General features: G+C 42.2%; 1 protein-coding gene across 11 annotated transcripts in view; it reads left to right on the forward strand.

Moving 5' to 3' along the window:
• The window catches only part of PHF20 (PHD finger protein 20), a 167,206-nt gene extending 150,278 nt beyond the window's left edge, over positions 1-16,928 (forward strand). For 9 of the 11 annotated variants that reach the window (XM_039497709.1, XM_039497711.1, XM_039497702.1 and 6 more), the window contains 2 exons: positions 9,602-9,785; positions 14,120-16,928. In XM_039497709.1, coding sequence (XP_039353643.1) covers positions 9,602-9,785; positions 14,120-14,262 — 327 coding nt within the window. In that variant the 3' untranslated portion in view covers positions 14,263-16,928. Of the gene's footprint in view, positions 1-8,516; positions 8,742-9,601; positions 9,786-14,119 lie in introns of those variants that run through there. The other 2 variants (XR_005587655.1, XM_039497710.1) reach the window with 2 other exon arrangements.

The following is a 16,928-nucleotide window of genomic DNA, read 5'->3' on the forward strand; positions in this document are numbered from 1 at the left end:
TCTTTGCTATGCGTGTCTGTCCTGTTGGCAGCTTTAGATTTTGACCATTGATTTGATTGGTGCTTTAAAGTTGAGGCAAAAGTATGAAGGTTCAAATACTCTTCCTTGTGTGACTTATCCTTGTCAGTGAGGTGCCTTTTTTGTTGTGGTGTTGGTGGCGGTGGTGTTGTGGCAAAGGCCTTATCCTTGGTAAGTGCTTGTTCTGCTGGCTCTTCTTAGTCCAGGGGAGGAGCCATAAGTCATAGAATCAAAGGAGATTAGAGCTGGAAGAGACCCCAGGAGGTCATCTAGTCCAACCCGCTGCTCAAAGCAGGACCAACCCCAACTAAATCATGCCAGCCAGGGCTTTGTCAAGCTGGGCCTTAAAAACTTCTAAGGATAGAGATTCTACCACCTTCCTAGGTAATCCATTCCAGTGTTTCACCACCCTCCCAGTGAAATAGTTTTTCCTAATATCCAACCTAGACCTCCCCCACTGCAACTTGAGACCATTGCTCCATGTTCTGTCATCCGCCACCACTGAGAACAGCCTAGCTCCATCCTCTTTGGAACTGCCCTTCAGGTAGTTGAAGGCTGTTTATCAAATCCCCCCTCACTCTTCTCTTTTGCAGACTAAATAAGTCCAGTTCCCTCAGCGTCTCCTCATAAGTCATGTGCCCCAGCCCCCTAATCATTTTTGTTGCCCTCTGCTGGACACTCTCCAATTTGTCCACATCCTTTCTGTAGCGGGGGCCCCCAAAACTGGACACAGTACTCCAGATGTGGCCTCACCAGTGTCAAGTAGAGGGGAATAATCTGGTGATCTCGATCTGCTGGCGACGCTCCTACTAATGCAGCCCAGTATGCCGTTTAGCCTTCTTGGCAACAAGGGCACACTGTTGACTCATATCCAGCTTCTCGTCCACTGTAATCCCTAGGTCCTTTTCTGCAGAACTGATGCTTAGCCAGTCAGTCCTCAGCCTGTAGCCGTGCTTGAGATTCTTCCATCCTAAGTGCAGGAGTCTGCACTTGACCTTGTTGAACTTCATCAGATTTCTTTTGGCCCAATCCTCCAGTTTGTCTAGGTCACTCTGGACCCTATCCCTACCCTCCAGCGTATCTACCTCTCCCCCCAGCTTAGTGTCATCTGCGAACTTGCTGAGGGGTGCAATCCATCCCATCATCCAGATCATTAATGAAGGTGTTGAAGAAAACCGGCCTCAGGACCGCTCCCTGGGGCACTCTGCTTGATACCAGCTGGCAACTAGACATTAAGCCATTGATAACTACCTGTTGAGCCCGATGATCTAGCCAGCTTTCTATCCACCTTATAGTCCATTCATCCAGCCCATACTACTTTAACTTGCTGGCAAAAATACTGTGGGAGACCATATATCATTCTCTAATTGAACATTTAACTGTGCTGCCTTAATCTGTTTATGCAAGAACTCTTCTACCTCTCTGATGCCACTCAAGGTCAATAGTTACCCTTTCAGATCATGAAACTTTTCCTTTTATACAGCCATCAACTTGTACTTCCTGCATAAGAAGTCTGTCTTCAGGCAGGAAACAGAATATGACACAACCCTTGTTAAGTCCCAATAACTGGTCCATTGCTGGTGGTCAGTATTGGTAATGTACCAGGGGAAAAAAATTTCTTCTCTCTGTGCTGCAAACTCTTTCAGAAATCCTGTTAGCCTGCTCAGGTGGTGTGTGTGGTGTTGTTGTTGTTGTGGGGTTTTTTTTGTTTTTTTTTCCCCCCAAGTTCCATTATTTTCATTGGTCAGTACCACCCCCTTGCTATTATGGAGGGATTAACCACTCAGACTTCAAACACCTGACTTGATCAAAGGTCACATAGCCCCAGACACATGGTCGTTAGAAACACAAGGAAACCAACCGCTCACTGGGCCTTTTCTGAGGCCCAAAAGTTCAACTGTATGACCCTCACAGAGACGCAATCAAACCAAACATGCAACTCACCAAGTTGTTAGGATCTACAGATACATCCCAGAAACTTCCCTGTTATCATTGCCTGTTCACCTGCTCATGTGTTCACTTTAAGTGCATTATACCTAGCCTTTCTGGATGGTATCATGAAAGCATCCAAGGCAAAAAGTGTGTTAGCTACCCCAAAGGAAACCTGTAAAACTGCAACCTAGTCATCCAGCAACATGTTTGTAAAATGCTACAGGCTTGAACTTCATTCTGTGGAGAAGCATCATTTAGCAGGAAAATGCTCCAAGATGTGTCCCCAAAATAAGTAAATATTTCTGATTTAAGGGAAGGGAGTGCATTCTTCTCCTATTTAGCACACTCTTCCTTCTAAAACCTCCTTCATTGAGTAGTGTCCCTATGGGTGCTCCACTTCAGGTGCGCATGTGCCTCTTGAGCCCTTGATCGGAGATTTTCCAGTAGCAATGACCATTCAGCCCACACATGCATCTAGTACCTCCTTGTGCCACGTAACAAGGCTATATAAGGATGCGCGGGCAAACCACCCTCCGTTCCTTCTCAACTGCCTTGGCCTGAGGTGGAGCCTTAGCATGTCATACCTCAGCTGTCTTGTGTTTACAATTTCCTGTAGTAGTTTTGTTTAGGATTAGTTAGTATAGTTAGTTGTTAGTGATAACTATATAGTTATCACTATGTGGTGATTGGATTGTCTTGTTTCTCTCTCTCTCCCCCTCAGGGAGTCTTTTATTTTCCTGGCAGGGCATGCCTGGATCACCAGGTTATAAACACTGCCTCTCCTGCTGAGAGGCTATACCTGTTAGTGACACCCACTCTTATGTGTCTGTTGCTTGGGGGAGTCCCATGTCTCCCAGAAGTGTAGCTTCTGCCCATCCCTCACATCCAGGGCAAGAAATAATAGAGAGATTAAACTGAGACTGTTGACCCTTTGACCAGCTTCTGAATCAGCTCAGGAGACACACCTCTCCCCCCCATACATCTGTTTCTCCAGGCAGATCCAGCACTCCTTCAACCTCAGTGCAGGCTTCTCCTGCGAAAGGGAAGACTTTGGAGGCTCCAGGGAAGGTTTCCAAAAAGAGGAATGTGGAGACTCATCTCATGGAGCCAGCTCCTAAAGGGCCCAGATCCCCTGGTAAGATCCACAATCTCAGAAGCCTTGACCTCTTAACTTGGTACCATAGAGGCAAGAGACTCCTCCAATACTGGTAGGACTGAAAGTGCCAGAGCTCAAAGGAGAGAGACAGCTCTGACAGGCCTTGGTACCATCTGAGAGACAAGGAAGGCAAGCATCAACACTCGAGGCTGCCACCATCTGGCACAGCCCCACCATTGGTGCCTATGCATTCAGCACCTTTGCTACTGAGCAAGAAATGGCACCAGATACCATGGGCACCTGCATTACTACACCCCCAATTGACAGTACCTTCTTCAGTTACCGCATCGGTACTGATCCTTTACTTAGTACCACAAGAATTCAGGTACATTAAGCACCTGTCTGATTAACGTACCTAAGCCCTTACTCCTCATAGTACTGAGCATCTCTTGGTACTGAGACCTTGATCTCCAGATCACCATCATCCTCTGGTACCTCACCATTTTCTGTGGGTGCTTCTCCATTGGAGGATATTGAGTAGGATGGAGACTTCCAGTCAGTCTCTCGTATTTCTGTACAGGGTTCTCCAACTTACCTGTGTAGGAACCCATTCTTTGACAGTCATAGGGAAGATACTCTTGCTCAACAAGGAGGGTGGTAGAAGCAACCCTATGCCACCCCCGCTCCCATATGGGTGCCCTCACACCAATGGCCATACTGTGATCTGTGGACTGTTTATCGGCATCAATTCACCAGACCACTGGTACTGTCTCCTAAGGAGGCTAGAGTCGTACAGTCCTCTCCTCACCAATCAGCCCACTCACAGGAGGAGACATCTGAGGAGCAGGAAGCCAGGGTGGAGAAAGAGGCCACCCTTCAAACACCTGTTTCATCATAGTCTACAGACAAGGTGGTTATGCCTCCACCACCTTCCATGGCTGCTGATTTCTGCAATTTCAAGCTCTTATAAAGAGGGTAGCCGACACTTCTAATTCTTCTGAGGTCTCACAGCACAATCTTCTGGACATTCTGCAGTCAGCAATATCCTCCAGGGTGGCATTACCCATTAACAAGGTACTCTTGCATCCAGCGAAGACTGTGTGGCAAATACCTGCTACCCTTCCATCAATGAGCAGATTAAAAATATTATGTTTCCCCTAAGTATTCTGCCCTTTTTTTTTTTTTTTTTTTTTTTTTTTTTTTGAGCAGGGTAAGCAGAACTTCTCCAAGTCTATTCTATATGACAAGGACCAAAAGAGACCAGACCTTTTTGGACAGAAGTACTATTCGTCAGCAACCCTGCTGTTTAGGAACAAGAACTATCAGGCAATCATGGCCAACATTTTACAATTTATAATTTTACAAACTGTAATAGATTTACAGCCTTTATTGAACATCTGCCACAGGAACATAGGAAACAGTTCCAGGCCATCATTTCAGAGGTCCAATTATTGGTCAGAACCTCTCTTCAAGCATCCTTGGATGTTCCAGACACCACTGCCAGGCCCATCTCCGTGGCAGTATTTATGTGCAGGTTTCTGAGAGAAGGCCAGAACACTGTTGAGAAACATCCCTTCAGTGATTGTAAGCTAATCTTGGAGACCACAGATGAGTCCTTCCACATACTAAAAGACTCTAGAGCTACTTTATGATCTCAGGGCATAGATACTCTACAAATAAGATTTGGTAGGTGACAGACTTCCCAGAGATCTCATCCTGCTCATTTCGTGGGATTCCTAAGTCCCACTGAACCTCCCAGGAAAAGACAAATTCTAGAGAGAGAATGCTGCTTACGTGCCCTCTATGAGCACCCTATTATCTTCAAAATTTTGACAGGTCAGTCGAGGGTTCAAATTCTCCCATACCTCTGGTTTTACAGGTACATCTGTTTCCCCTCCTCCCCCTCTTTGGAGATCACCTTCCCCATTTCCAACATGCTTGGAGGTGAATCACTACAGACAGCCAGGTCATAGATGTCATAATATCGGTTTATATCATCCATTTTACATCCCTTCCCCCTTCCATCCCTCTTTCCTCTTCAGGGTCTCCTCTCCCAAGCTATTATTGAGATAAGTGAACTCTCTCCTTCAATTAAGAGCAATATAGGCAGTCCCACCACTTCACAAAGGCAAGGAGTTTTACTTGAAGTATTTCCTTGTAGCAAAAAAAAGATAGTGTGGAAACCAATCTTGGATCTAAGACTTCTAAACAAGTTTGTAAAGACTTAAAAATTCAGGATAGTGACTCTGGCAAATATAATTCCTTCACTGAAGGAAGGGTTTTGATTTTTGGTTCTCAACCTACAAGATGCCTATTTCCAAATAACAATAAATCCATTGCATAGGAAATACCTACGCATCACTGTAGGCCAGGATCATTTCCAATTCCAAGTACTTCTCTTAAGCCCCAAGCTTGTTCTCAGAGGTGCTGGAAATAGTGGCTGCTTACCTCCATCAAGAAGCGATCCTAATCTTCCCATACCTCAACATCTGGCTACTCAAAGGCAGGCTGTTCCTATGAAGCAGTGCTGTCTTTCAACCAGACAGCAGTTGCTCTTTTCCAGGAACTGGGTCACCAGCTGAATGTAAAAAAAAATCCACATTAACTCCTGTAGAAAAGATACAGTTTACAGAGGCATACTTGGATTCATTGACAGCCATGGCCTACCTTCCCACAGACAGACTTGTAACTTTGTCAGCGCTGGTAGGGACAGTTCAGGGGAGCTTAGACTACAATAAGGAACTGTCTACGGCTCCTGGATCACATGACAGCTTGCACCTTCATGACCAATCACCCAAGGATACACCTCTGCTACTACCAGGGTTGGCATAAAATGACCTTTTCCCTAGCCAGAGATGCTTTGGACAGGCATGTGATGGTTCTTCTCTAGACCCTCAGTGTCTGTGCAGGCGTTCCTTTCTGTCAGCTCCCTGAATAACTATGACAACAGCTGTGTCATTATTGGGATGGAGAGCTCACCTCAGTGCCCTCAAGGTAGATGGACAAATCAGGAAAACTGTCTCCACATCAATCTGTTGGAACTCAGGGTGGTCAGAAATCCCTGCTTTCATTTCCTGCCCCTCATCGTGGCAAATCAGAGTCCTGACGGACAACCTATTCTGCATGTTCTATATCAACAAGCCTTGAGGGACAAGATCCCCCTCTCTGTGCGCCAAAGCTATGAAACTATGCAATTGGAGTATAGTCCATCCGATCCAAATTTCAGTTATCTCCCATGTATTCAGAACTATAGCTGGTATTCTCAGCAGACAGTTATCCCAGGACTACAAATGGGAGCTAGACTCTCAAATACTCCACACTTTATTCCAAAGGTGGAAACTACCAGAAGTGGATCTCTTTACCACCTTCAGGAACAAGAAGTGTCCTCCATTCTGCTCAAGAAGGGGTCTGGGCCTTTCTTCTATCTTGGCAGCCGGGTCTGCTTTTTGCATTTTCTAAAACACCACTACTATTAAGGGTGATGAACAAGATCAGAAAGGACAAAGACAGAGTTATCCTTATAATATTGATCTGGCTGAGACAAGCTTGGTATCCTGACCTGCTTCGCCGATGCGTCCAACTGTTGTTCAAACTTCTGACCATTCCTCATTTCCTCTCCCAGGCTGTGGGTCATGTGCTTCATACTAGCCTAGGGTTCTCCACCTTCGGGGGTGGTTCCTTGATGGTTTGTGGGGTTAGAATCTTCCTGCTCTGCAGAAGTGCAACAGGTGTTACTGAACATCAGGAGTCAACTTACCTGCAGAAGTGCAAGAGATTCTTCCTTTGCTGTTGTCACCACTTTTTTGTGTCTGAATCTGTGCTGCTCTGTCGCCCTGGATAACTGTTAATCTAAAGAAATCGGGGTTATCAGTTCAATTAAGATCCATTTGGCTGCAATATCAGCCTTTCATCCTCCAGTAGCGGGATTCTCCATATTTCCTGACCCTGTGTTGTCTAGGTCAGTAGTTCACAAACTTTTCAGTCTGCTTTCCCTCCCCCCTCCCCCCCCCCTCCATTTATCATTCACAGAATTTGTCCATTACTTGTAATCTGAAGCTGTTTTGGTTTTTTTGCAAGGGCTCTACCCTGAGATCCTGCTGCCATAATAGCTGGAGCGGGATAAAAATTCAACAAATAATGCGGGAGTGGGTGGGATGGGAGCAGGATTTTAAAAAATAGTTTTCCTGCAGCGCAAGCAACATGAATGCCCTGGCCAGCACCTGCTGCTCTCTAGCCACCCAGCTCTGAAGGCAGCCCCACCACCAGTAACCGTGCAGAAGTAAGGGTGGCAATGCCCTCACTTTGCACTGCTGTTGGCAGTGGTGCTGACCTCCGAGCTGGACAGCTGGAGAGCAGCAGCTGCTGGCTGAGGTATTCATGTTTGCTGCATAGGAGAACTATTTTTTTTTAATCCCACTTCTGTCCTGCCCCACAATACCCACTCTATTTTTATCCTGCTCCTGCTATTATGGTAGCAGGTCCTGTTGGACCCGCAGGATCCCAGTTTCTTTGTGCCCATTAAAGAACCTCTGGCATGCCCCCCAATTTGTGCACCGCTAGTCTAGGTTGATAATGGGTTTAGGGAATCTCTACCCTACTCCAATTTGGGACTTAAATACTTAAATACTTCATGAGACTCTGATCTGAAACAATGGCAACCAGTTCTCTGCTCTCCTTATCTATGAAGACTGCCTTTTTATCTCATCAGCCTATAGGATTAGAGAGAATGAAGCTTTGATGGCAGACCTCCCCCTCCCCCTCCCTCCAGTATTCTGAAAGGACGAAGTCTCTGTGCCCAAACCCTAAATTCTTACCTAAGATACTATCAGTGTTTCATCTTAACCAATCCATTCATCCACCAGTTTTTTCCAAAACCTCGCAAGTCTCTGCAGGAAACATACTATCATATCTTGATTTTTTTGAAGAGCATTGGCTTTCTACTTGTATAGAATCAATCAATTACAATAGTCACCTAGACTGTTCATCTCCATCATAGATAGATCCCATGAGTCCTCGATCTCTGCTCAGAGGCTGTCAATGTGGATCTTTGGGTGTATTATCACTTGTTATGAGGCAACCAGCATTCATCCCCCCTCCAAAGAGTGATAGAATGTGCTATCAGAACCTAAGCAACATCCTCAGCATTATCCAATAATGTGCCAGTATCTGAAATATGTATGGCCACTACATGGACTTCAGTACATACGTTTTCTAATCATTATGCCTTGATCCATGCCTTCTGATCCTATGCAGCGGTTTGTAAATGCACTACTTTCTTCAGTACTGGACTCAGTCCCAAACCTCCTGTATCCCCCTTTGGAGTTACTGCTTGGGAGTCACCTGAAGTGGAGCACCCTTAGGGACACTACTCAGAGAAGAAGAGGTTACTCACCTTGTGCAGTAGTTGCAGTTCTTCAACATGTCCCCCTATGGATGTTCAACTACCCGCCCTCCTTCCCTCCTGCTTTAGACTATTCTATATGGAACATTTGGGTGGATAAGAAACTGAGGAGCATTGACCTGCACATCTCTGGATAGTCTTGGTGTGTGGCACAAGGAGGTAGAGGATGCATCGCAGGTTGAATGGACACTGCTAGTGGAAAATCTCCAATCAAGGGCTCAAGAGGTTCATGTGCACCTGAAGTGGAGCACCCATAGGGGGACACATTTCAAAGAACTGCAGTTACAGCACAAGGTGAGTAACCACTTTACTGCTTGCTATGGCCTAAACATCTTAGACTGGGGAAGCGCTCAGGATCCAGTATGGAAAGTTTATTACCAGATTTCCTTGCTGGGACTGAGCTGCTCTGTGAGATAAGTGCTTTCCATATCTGAACAATTGGCTGTCTCCGGGGACCATATGCACATTAAACACAATCTAATTAGGTGTTACTATTAGATTACATTTAATCTGCTAATAAAGATTTAGTGTTTTCCATACAGTTTTTGAAAATGGTAATCTGGGGGCAAGAGGAGAAGGAAAGGGTGTTTCTAACCCTGGAACTTTGTGAATTAGTCTAAACTGCGTCCATTACTGGCCAGAAGGGTAGTGCAACCAAAATATTGACTATGGAAGAGACAGGAAATCCAGAAACAAATCTTCTTTTTAAACTGTCTCTGTTTCTGCGGTGTCAGACTCTCATTCTTTTGCTTTTTGAGTATTTTGTTTTTTTGTTTTAAATGTTGGTGGTTTTGTGCCTCATCCAAGAGTGTGAAGCTAAGGCAGCATCTTTGTTGCTGGTAAAGGGTTTTAAAATTCTTATTAGTGGACAACTGGAGTATAGAGACTTTTTAATCTTCATGTTTCATATTCATGCATTTTGATGGGCTAACAAGGGCTGTTAGCCAACAAGGATTCTCAGACTAGTTATTGAGAAATAATACAATAATTCTGCAAATCCATAAACACAGCAAAAAAAAAAATGTAGGGAACTGGATAACTGGGGGGAAACTGTACCATTAGCTTCAGTAACTCTAGAGATCCATGCAGCCCGACGGCTGGCTGAAGTATTTCCATTTCACTAGGATAAATACTAACTTATGTACCTTTGTCAGGTAAGAGAATGTGTATCTAAGAAAATCCCTTCAGAGGAAGCTATTGAAATGAAACTGCTGGAAAAAGACAAGGAAGGAGTTGTGAACGCTCAGCTGCAGTGGCAACTTAACCTTCTAGCCCACGTTGAATCTCTACAAGATGAAGTTACACACAGGATGGATTTTATTGAGAAAGAACTGGATGGTAAATTAAATGTATTTTCTTTCACAGATTAAAGATCATGTACATTTTTGTCCCATTCAGATTATGCTGTTTCTCTCCTAAATGCATTGTCTTGAGATCTGTATCCTATTTCTGCAGATCTACAAAGATACCAGCATCGTTTTTATCAAATAGCCATCTGTAATAATTGAAAGTTGTGGTTTTAGGAGTAAATTTGGTTTTGATACAGTCACTGGAACATGGATCCAATTTTGGAATGTGATGAAAACTTACTTTCTTGTAGAAAAGATTTGCAGTTGACTCATTTTTAGAAGTGTGTGTGTGTGTGTATACACACACATATATAAATAGGTATTCAAATAAACATTCAGAGTGAACTGTTTGTGTAACGTGTTGAGAATTTAATAATACCAATACCAGGCGCAGCTCCAGGCCCCAGCATGCCAAGCACGTGCTTGGGGCGGCAAGCTGTGGGGGGCACTCTGCCGGCGCCGCGAGGGCGGCAGGCAGGCTGCCTCCGGCGGCTTGCCTGCGGAGGGTCCGCTGGTCCTGCGGCTTCGATGGACCTCCCGCAGGCATGCCTGCGGCGGGTCCGATGGTCCCGCGGCTTCGGAGGACCAGCGGACCCTCCGCTGGCAAATTGCCGGAGGCAGCCCGCCTGCTGTGCTTGGGGCGGCAAAATCCCTAGAGCCGCCCCTGACCAATACTCAGCTGTTGTACTTTCTTATAAAAGGATTTTAAAGCACTTTCCAAGGGAAGGTAAGTATATAGTTTCCACATGTATAAAATAATACTAAACTTCAACAGAATCACATAAATTGTCTTCCTGATGCATGTGTGGCAGCTTGGCTTAATGTATATTGTGCTAATTTTTGTTAGGGAAGTGCTGGTGACACTTCAGAGAAGAGGATTTCAGACAAGCTTGGAAAGATTTGGTCTGACTTTTTAGAAATCTTTTGATTAATTCCTAGTGGATGGAACCAAGATGTTCTCCTTTCCCCTCCCTGTCCTAAGTACTGTCATACTGGGTCAGACCAGTGGTCCATCTAGTCCTGTATCCTGCTTTCCCACAGTGGCCAATACAGAATAGGCAATCAAGTGAGACATCCCTTGTCGTCCACTTCTAGCAAACGGAAGCTAGGGACACTCAGAGCTTGGGGTCGCATCCCTGACCATCTTGGTTACTAGCCATTGATGGACCCATTCTCCATGAAATTAGCTCATTCTTTTTTTAATCCTGTTATAGTTGTGGCCTTCAGAACATCTCCTGGCAACAAGTTCCACAGGTTGATTGTGTGAAGCAGTACTTCCTTTTGTTTGTTTTAAACATGCTGCTTATTAATTTCATTGGGTGCCCCTGCTTCTTGTGTTATGTGAAGGAGTAAATAACACTTCCTTATTCACTTTCTCCACCCCAATCACAATTTTATAGACCTCTATCATATCCCCTCTTAGTCATCTCTTTTCCAAGTTGAATAGTCCCAGTCTTTTAAATCTCTCCTTATACAGAAGCTGTTCCTTACCCCTAGTCATTTTTGTTGCCCTTCTCTGTACCTTTTCCAATTCTAATGTATATTTTTTGAGATGGGGTGATCAGATCTGCACTCAGTATTCAAGGTGTGGATTTATATAGTGGCATTATGATAATTTGTCGTCTTTTCTATCTTTTTCCTAATGGTTGCTAGCATTCTGTTAGCTGCACATTCAGCGGATGTTGTCAGAGAACTATCCACAATGACTCCAAGATCTTTTTCCTGATTGGTCTCTTTCTTTCCTTTCCTGTCCCTCCCTTTCTATTTCTTTACTTTGTATTTTCATCATTTTTATTCTCGCTTTAGTTTTGGGGAAAATATTCAGTACAATAGAAACATTTAAAAGGGGCAGGGAGCTGGTTGTGAATCCATTGTTAAGGCTTGCACATAAAGCAGAGATTCACCCTGTTTGTTGTTCATGAACAATACAGGTGAGTCTCATCTTACACGCATTTATCATGCGCGAATTCAGTTTTGCGCGGTCAGCAAAAAAAAAAGAGAAAAATAACAATTTAAATACTGTACCTATATATACTCAATGTAATTTTGACTATACACAATTTTCGTTTTACGCACTGACAGCAGAACGCAACTCCAGCATAAGATGAGACTCACCTGTACACTGTATCCTTCCCAAGGTGTATTCTTTGAGTACAGAATGAAATTTCTATTTCTACAAATTAAATTCGTTAACTAGTGTGAGCTAAAATTAATTTTAAAAATGGATCTTCAAAGACTGTCATTTAAATAAGTTTTAAATAAATATACAATTTTAGCCTCCGATGCTGGAAACATTTACGCTCATGTGTAACTTTAAGAACATCAGGAATCCCACTGAAGTCAGAGAGTGTTCGTATGAGTAAAGTTATGCTACCTGCTTAATCATTTGCAGGATCAAGGCCTTACTTTTTATATTAATTTATTTACTTCAGCAGTCCAGGCTTAGGAATGCACAGAGCTGGTGTGTATGCTCAGTGCTTGACACACATACAGTATTTGTATAAAATTGTATAATTCTGTACAGACATAAATGTTAAATGTTGTCTCAAACCTATGCTGATTAAAACGATGTACCTCATCTCACTGTTCTGTATTATGGGTCTGCAACATATTTTACAGAAAAACTATTTTGGAAAACCTTCAGAAAGTAGTTAAAAATCTTATTGGAACATTTTTTGTATCCTTTATCCTGTACAGCCAAAACCTTAATTATTTTGAATCTAGAAGGGGACAGAAAATAAAACTAATGTAAAACATCTCCAGAAAAATCCAAAATGGCTTTTTTATACATAAAAATAGTGTGATATTGAAGTCTGATATTGTGGGTTCTACAAGGATTAAAAGCAAGTGCAGCATGTCCCACCAGAAAGCGGTGAATCTCCCTAGAAAGCAGTCATTTCTAGCTCAGTAGAGTGATAAGATGTCACTTTTACCACTAGTCTAGGATTGGTTCCCCACGCCTGGCCATCTGTGGTTTAGAATCATAGAAGATTAGGGTTGGAAGAGACCTCAGGAGGTCATTGAGTCCAACCCCCTGCTCAAAGTAGGACCAACCCCAATTAAATCATCCCAGCCAGGGCTTTGTCAAGCCTGACCTTAAAAACCTCTAATGAAGGAGATTCCACCACCTCCCTAGGTAACCCATTCCAGTGTTTCAACACCCTCCTAGTGAAATAGTTTTTCCTAATATCCAACCTAGACCTCCCCCACTGCAACTTGAGACCATTGTTCCTTGTTCTGTCATCCGCCACCACTGAGAACAGCCTAGCTCCATCCTCTTTGGAACTGCCCTTCAGGTAGTTGAAGGCTGCTATCAAATCCCCCCTCACTCTTCTCTTTAGCAGACTAAATAAGCCCAGTTCCCTCAGCCTCACTTCATAAACCATGTGCCCCAGCCCCCTAATCATTTTCGTTGCCCACTGCTGGACTATCTCCAATTTGTCCACATCCTTTCTGCAGCGGGGGGCCCAAAACAGGACACGGTACTTCACCAGTGCCAAATAGAGGAGAATAATCACTTCCCGCGATCTGCTGGCAATGCTCCTACTAATGCAGCCCAATATGCCATTAGCCTTCTTGGCAACAAGGGCACACTGTTGACTCATATCCAGCTTCTCTTCCACTGTAATTCCCAGGTCCTTTTCTGCAGAACTGACGCTTAGCCAATCGGTCTCGAGCCTGTAGCAGTGCATGGGATTCTTCCATCCTAAGTGCAGGACTCTGTACTTGTCCTTGTTGAACTTCATCAGATTTCTTTTGGCCCAATCCTCCAATTTGTCTAGGTCACTCTGGACCCTATCTCTACCCTCCAGCGTATCTACCTCTCCCCCCAGCTTAGTGTCATCTGCAAACTTGCAGAGGGTGCAATCCATCCCATCATCCAGATCATTAATGAAGATGTTGAAGAAAACCAGCCCCAGGACCGACCCCTGGGACACTCTGCTTGATACTGGTTGTCAAATTGACATTGAGCCATTGATCACTACCCACTGAGCCCAATGATCTAGCCAGCTTTCTGTCCCCCTTATAGTCCGTTTATCCAATCCATACTTCAACTTGCCTTGCAGAGAGATTTTTTGCCTTACAGAGATGAACACATTGATTTAAGCACATGGTAACTCTGTAAATTACCAAACACTATTTGGAAAGTTTTGTTTTCTCTGATTTCTAAAATATTGTATATGTTTTAAAATTACTGTAGTTTCTTTCAAAATATATTTATTTCAAGAACTCTTAGTTTTATGGCTTTGGAAATATATATGTATATATTTGCCAGCTAATCACAATAGTGAATAGTATTAACTTTTTCTATTTCTTTTTCAGTTTTAGAGAGTTGGTTGGATTACACAGGAGAGCTGGAGCCACCAGAACCACTAGCTAGACTTCCACAACTCAAACATTGTATAAAACAACTTATTACGGACCTAAGCAAGGTGCAACAAATTGCTCTTTGCTGCTCAACATGAGACTAGAGAGCTCTTGAAATTGCTGTTGAATATGAACGCGGAGTGTTTGACACAAACAGCTCTATATATTTAAATGAAATTAGCATGCTGATTGCATGTGATGCAGACTGACTTCAGGGATTTTTGAAGAAATATGACTGTTCTGAAAGCAGTAACACGTTTATCCTTATCTTTTGATCTTTTGGGGGTTTACTAGGCAATATGGAAGGGGATTTTACTCTTGTATTCAAGGGTAGGAGCAGGCTGACAAATTATACTCTTAGATTTTCATTCCTTACGACAAGTTGTTGAATGAAATATACTTTTTGCATAATTAAACTGACTTAAAATTGTGCCACAGAAGATAAAACAGTTCTAAGAGCCAAAAATGTTTAGTTGACGAAGGTTGTAAATTATGTTCTACAGAGTTTATTTAAATGAGTTGTATACCAGGTCAGGTCATGCTTTATTCCTACTGGTTTATGCACAGTACAGTATTTAATCAATAGGTGACGTTATAACAATTTTCAAGCATAGCAAATATGAATGTCCATCTTTAATTGTTAACTCTTACATGGAGGTTTGCAAGTAATGCTGGTCTAAAACCCCACTCTTGTTAATTTAAATAGAGATAGCAGAAGGGCACAGTTGGGTTTCACTTAGTTTCATAGTAAATGATTGTTTTCCATATTTATCATGTCACTATCACATGACTCTACGGTACTGGGGAAATCCATTTACATTGTGCTTCTTGTGCATTCTTGAACTTTTAAATTTGGCCATACTGTGCCTCCTTGAACTAGTGCTACTGGTTCACCTTTGTGACAGTACACAGTGATATGTCTAAAAGATGGGAGATGTACCAGAAGTTCCAAACTTAAGGTGTGTAGTTTTCTATTCCTTTGTTGTTTGCCATTCCGGTTATATTTTGAAATGTAGACTTTTTTTCAATACTCTAAACATGCTCATTGTAAAGACTTATTATGAATGTGTGGTTTTGGGAATCAGTTTATTTTATGTTTGTTTAAATAAAGCCTCGAAAGCTATGCATGAGGTACTGTCCTCACAGTGAGGTATTATGTTAAATAGTATATGTTCTCAGTCTCTTTTTATACTTTGTTTTAATTTTCTGGTTTGTATTATTTTGTGAGATCAAGATGAAAATGCTGCTTAAGTTGAAGATACATTATATATAGTACCTTTTGAAACGTTGATGTATTGTATTTGATATGTTACAAGCCTTTTACGTGCAGCTCATATCTCCATAAATAATGGTTGTGATTTTTTTTCTTCCCAAATATTGCTGAGTGTAACTTCACTGTGGAAAAGGGTAAATTGTTTCTGCACTGAGAGAGTGTCCTGAAAAAGCAGAATTTTTCTGTTATCTTGATCTCTCTTACAGTTCTGTTTGTGATGGTAACCACCAAAGGGTTAAAATTAAAGCACAGTTGTAATCGAAAGACCCAGAAGTGTACAAATTGTTAATTATGGATATATGAATCTGTAAAGTTTATATGCTGCAAAGAATAATGATTTACTATGTAAACTTGAAATATCCACTATCATAGGAATAACAATATCTACAATTAATATTTTGATCAGTTTAGTTCCTTCAGAAAATGGAATAACTAGGCTACTCAAGGTAGTAGTTAAGGCTTTTATGCCAAGACTCATTTCAGGGAATAATTTATGTCACACCATTTTATGGCACTAGCTGATATATAATGAATTTGACATATGTACAGCAGGAAAATAAACTTATTTTGCTGTAACACAGTTGGAATAAAGCTTACATTATCTTAAATGCCACTTTGCTTTCTAAAGGTAAAAACAAATGCTTAAACCATGTCATTCCTCTTAATGACATCAGAGTTATGAGTAACACGCTCTGTAGCTCTATAACAGACAGCAGTAACCAAATGACAAGAAGGCTATCCAAACAGGGGTTTTAAACAGCTGTGAAGTTTTTATCAGATTACTGTTTTACCAGTAAATTATTCCCTGTTTGAAATCTGTATAATGAGCACTCAGACTGGAAAATAATTAAATACAACTACATTAACAAATCAACTTGTTTAAGGCAATGGAGTGGTTAATTCCCAAGTTTTTCTCTTCAGAAATGGAAATTTTCCCTTTGCAAGTAACTGGTTTTGGAACGTTCATTTTAAGTTGCTTTGCCAGTTTATTTTTGCTCATGGCAAAGAAAATTCCACTTGGTGAATAGCAATACTGAAGATTTTGTTTTCCTTTAGCAGAATGATTATACAATAGGGAACCCCTTGCTGATGAAGCAGATCTGGATGACGGAAAATATTTATTTGAAATAGGTTAGTGCTTTTCACATTCAGGAAAGGTTCTGTATCGTGCCCTGCCTGAATTATTTTGTCCCTATTTTTAAGTTTCCACATTTGTAGCTCTCCTTATTCTTGACCAACACTATTTTGGTCTGGCAAATCACTTTTTGTTGTTTCTTTAAATCACTGGTAAGTGAATGCAACATGGAGCCTTGATAAAATGAGCAAACATTGCACTGTGGATACATAAGTATATATGTCTTTGTTTATGCACTATTAGAACTGAGGGCGTTGTATATAGAATTCTGCTTTGGAGCAATATTTGCAAAACTTGAAAACGTCTGTATCTTGGTGTTTGGAATAAATAAATAGGTTTTTGTTGGTTAAGTCTTA

Source organism: Mauremys reevesii, linkage group 13 (assembly GCF_016161935.1).
Source record: "Mauremys reevesii isolate NIE-2019 linkage group 13, ASM1616193v1, whole genome shotgun sequence".
Classification (NCBI taxonomy): Eukaryota; Metazoa; Chordata; order Testudines; family Geoemydidae; genus Mauremys; species Mauremys reevesii.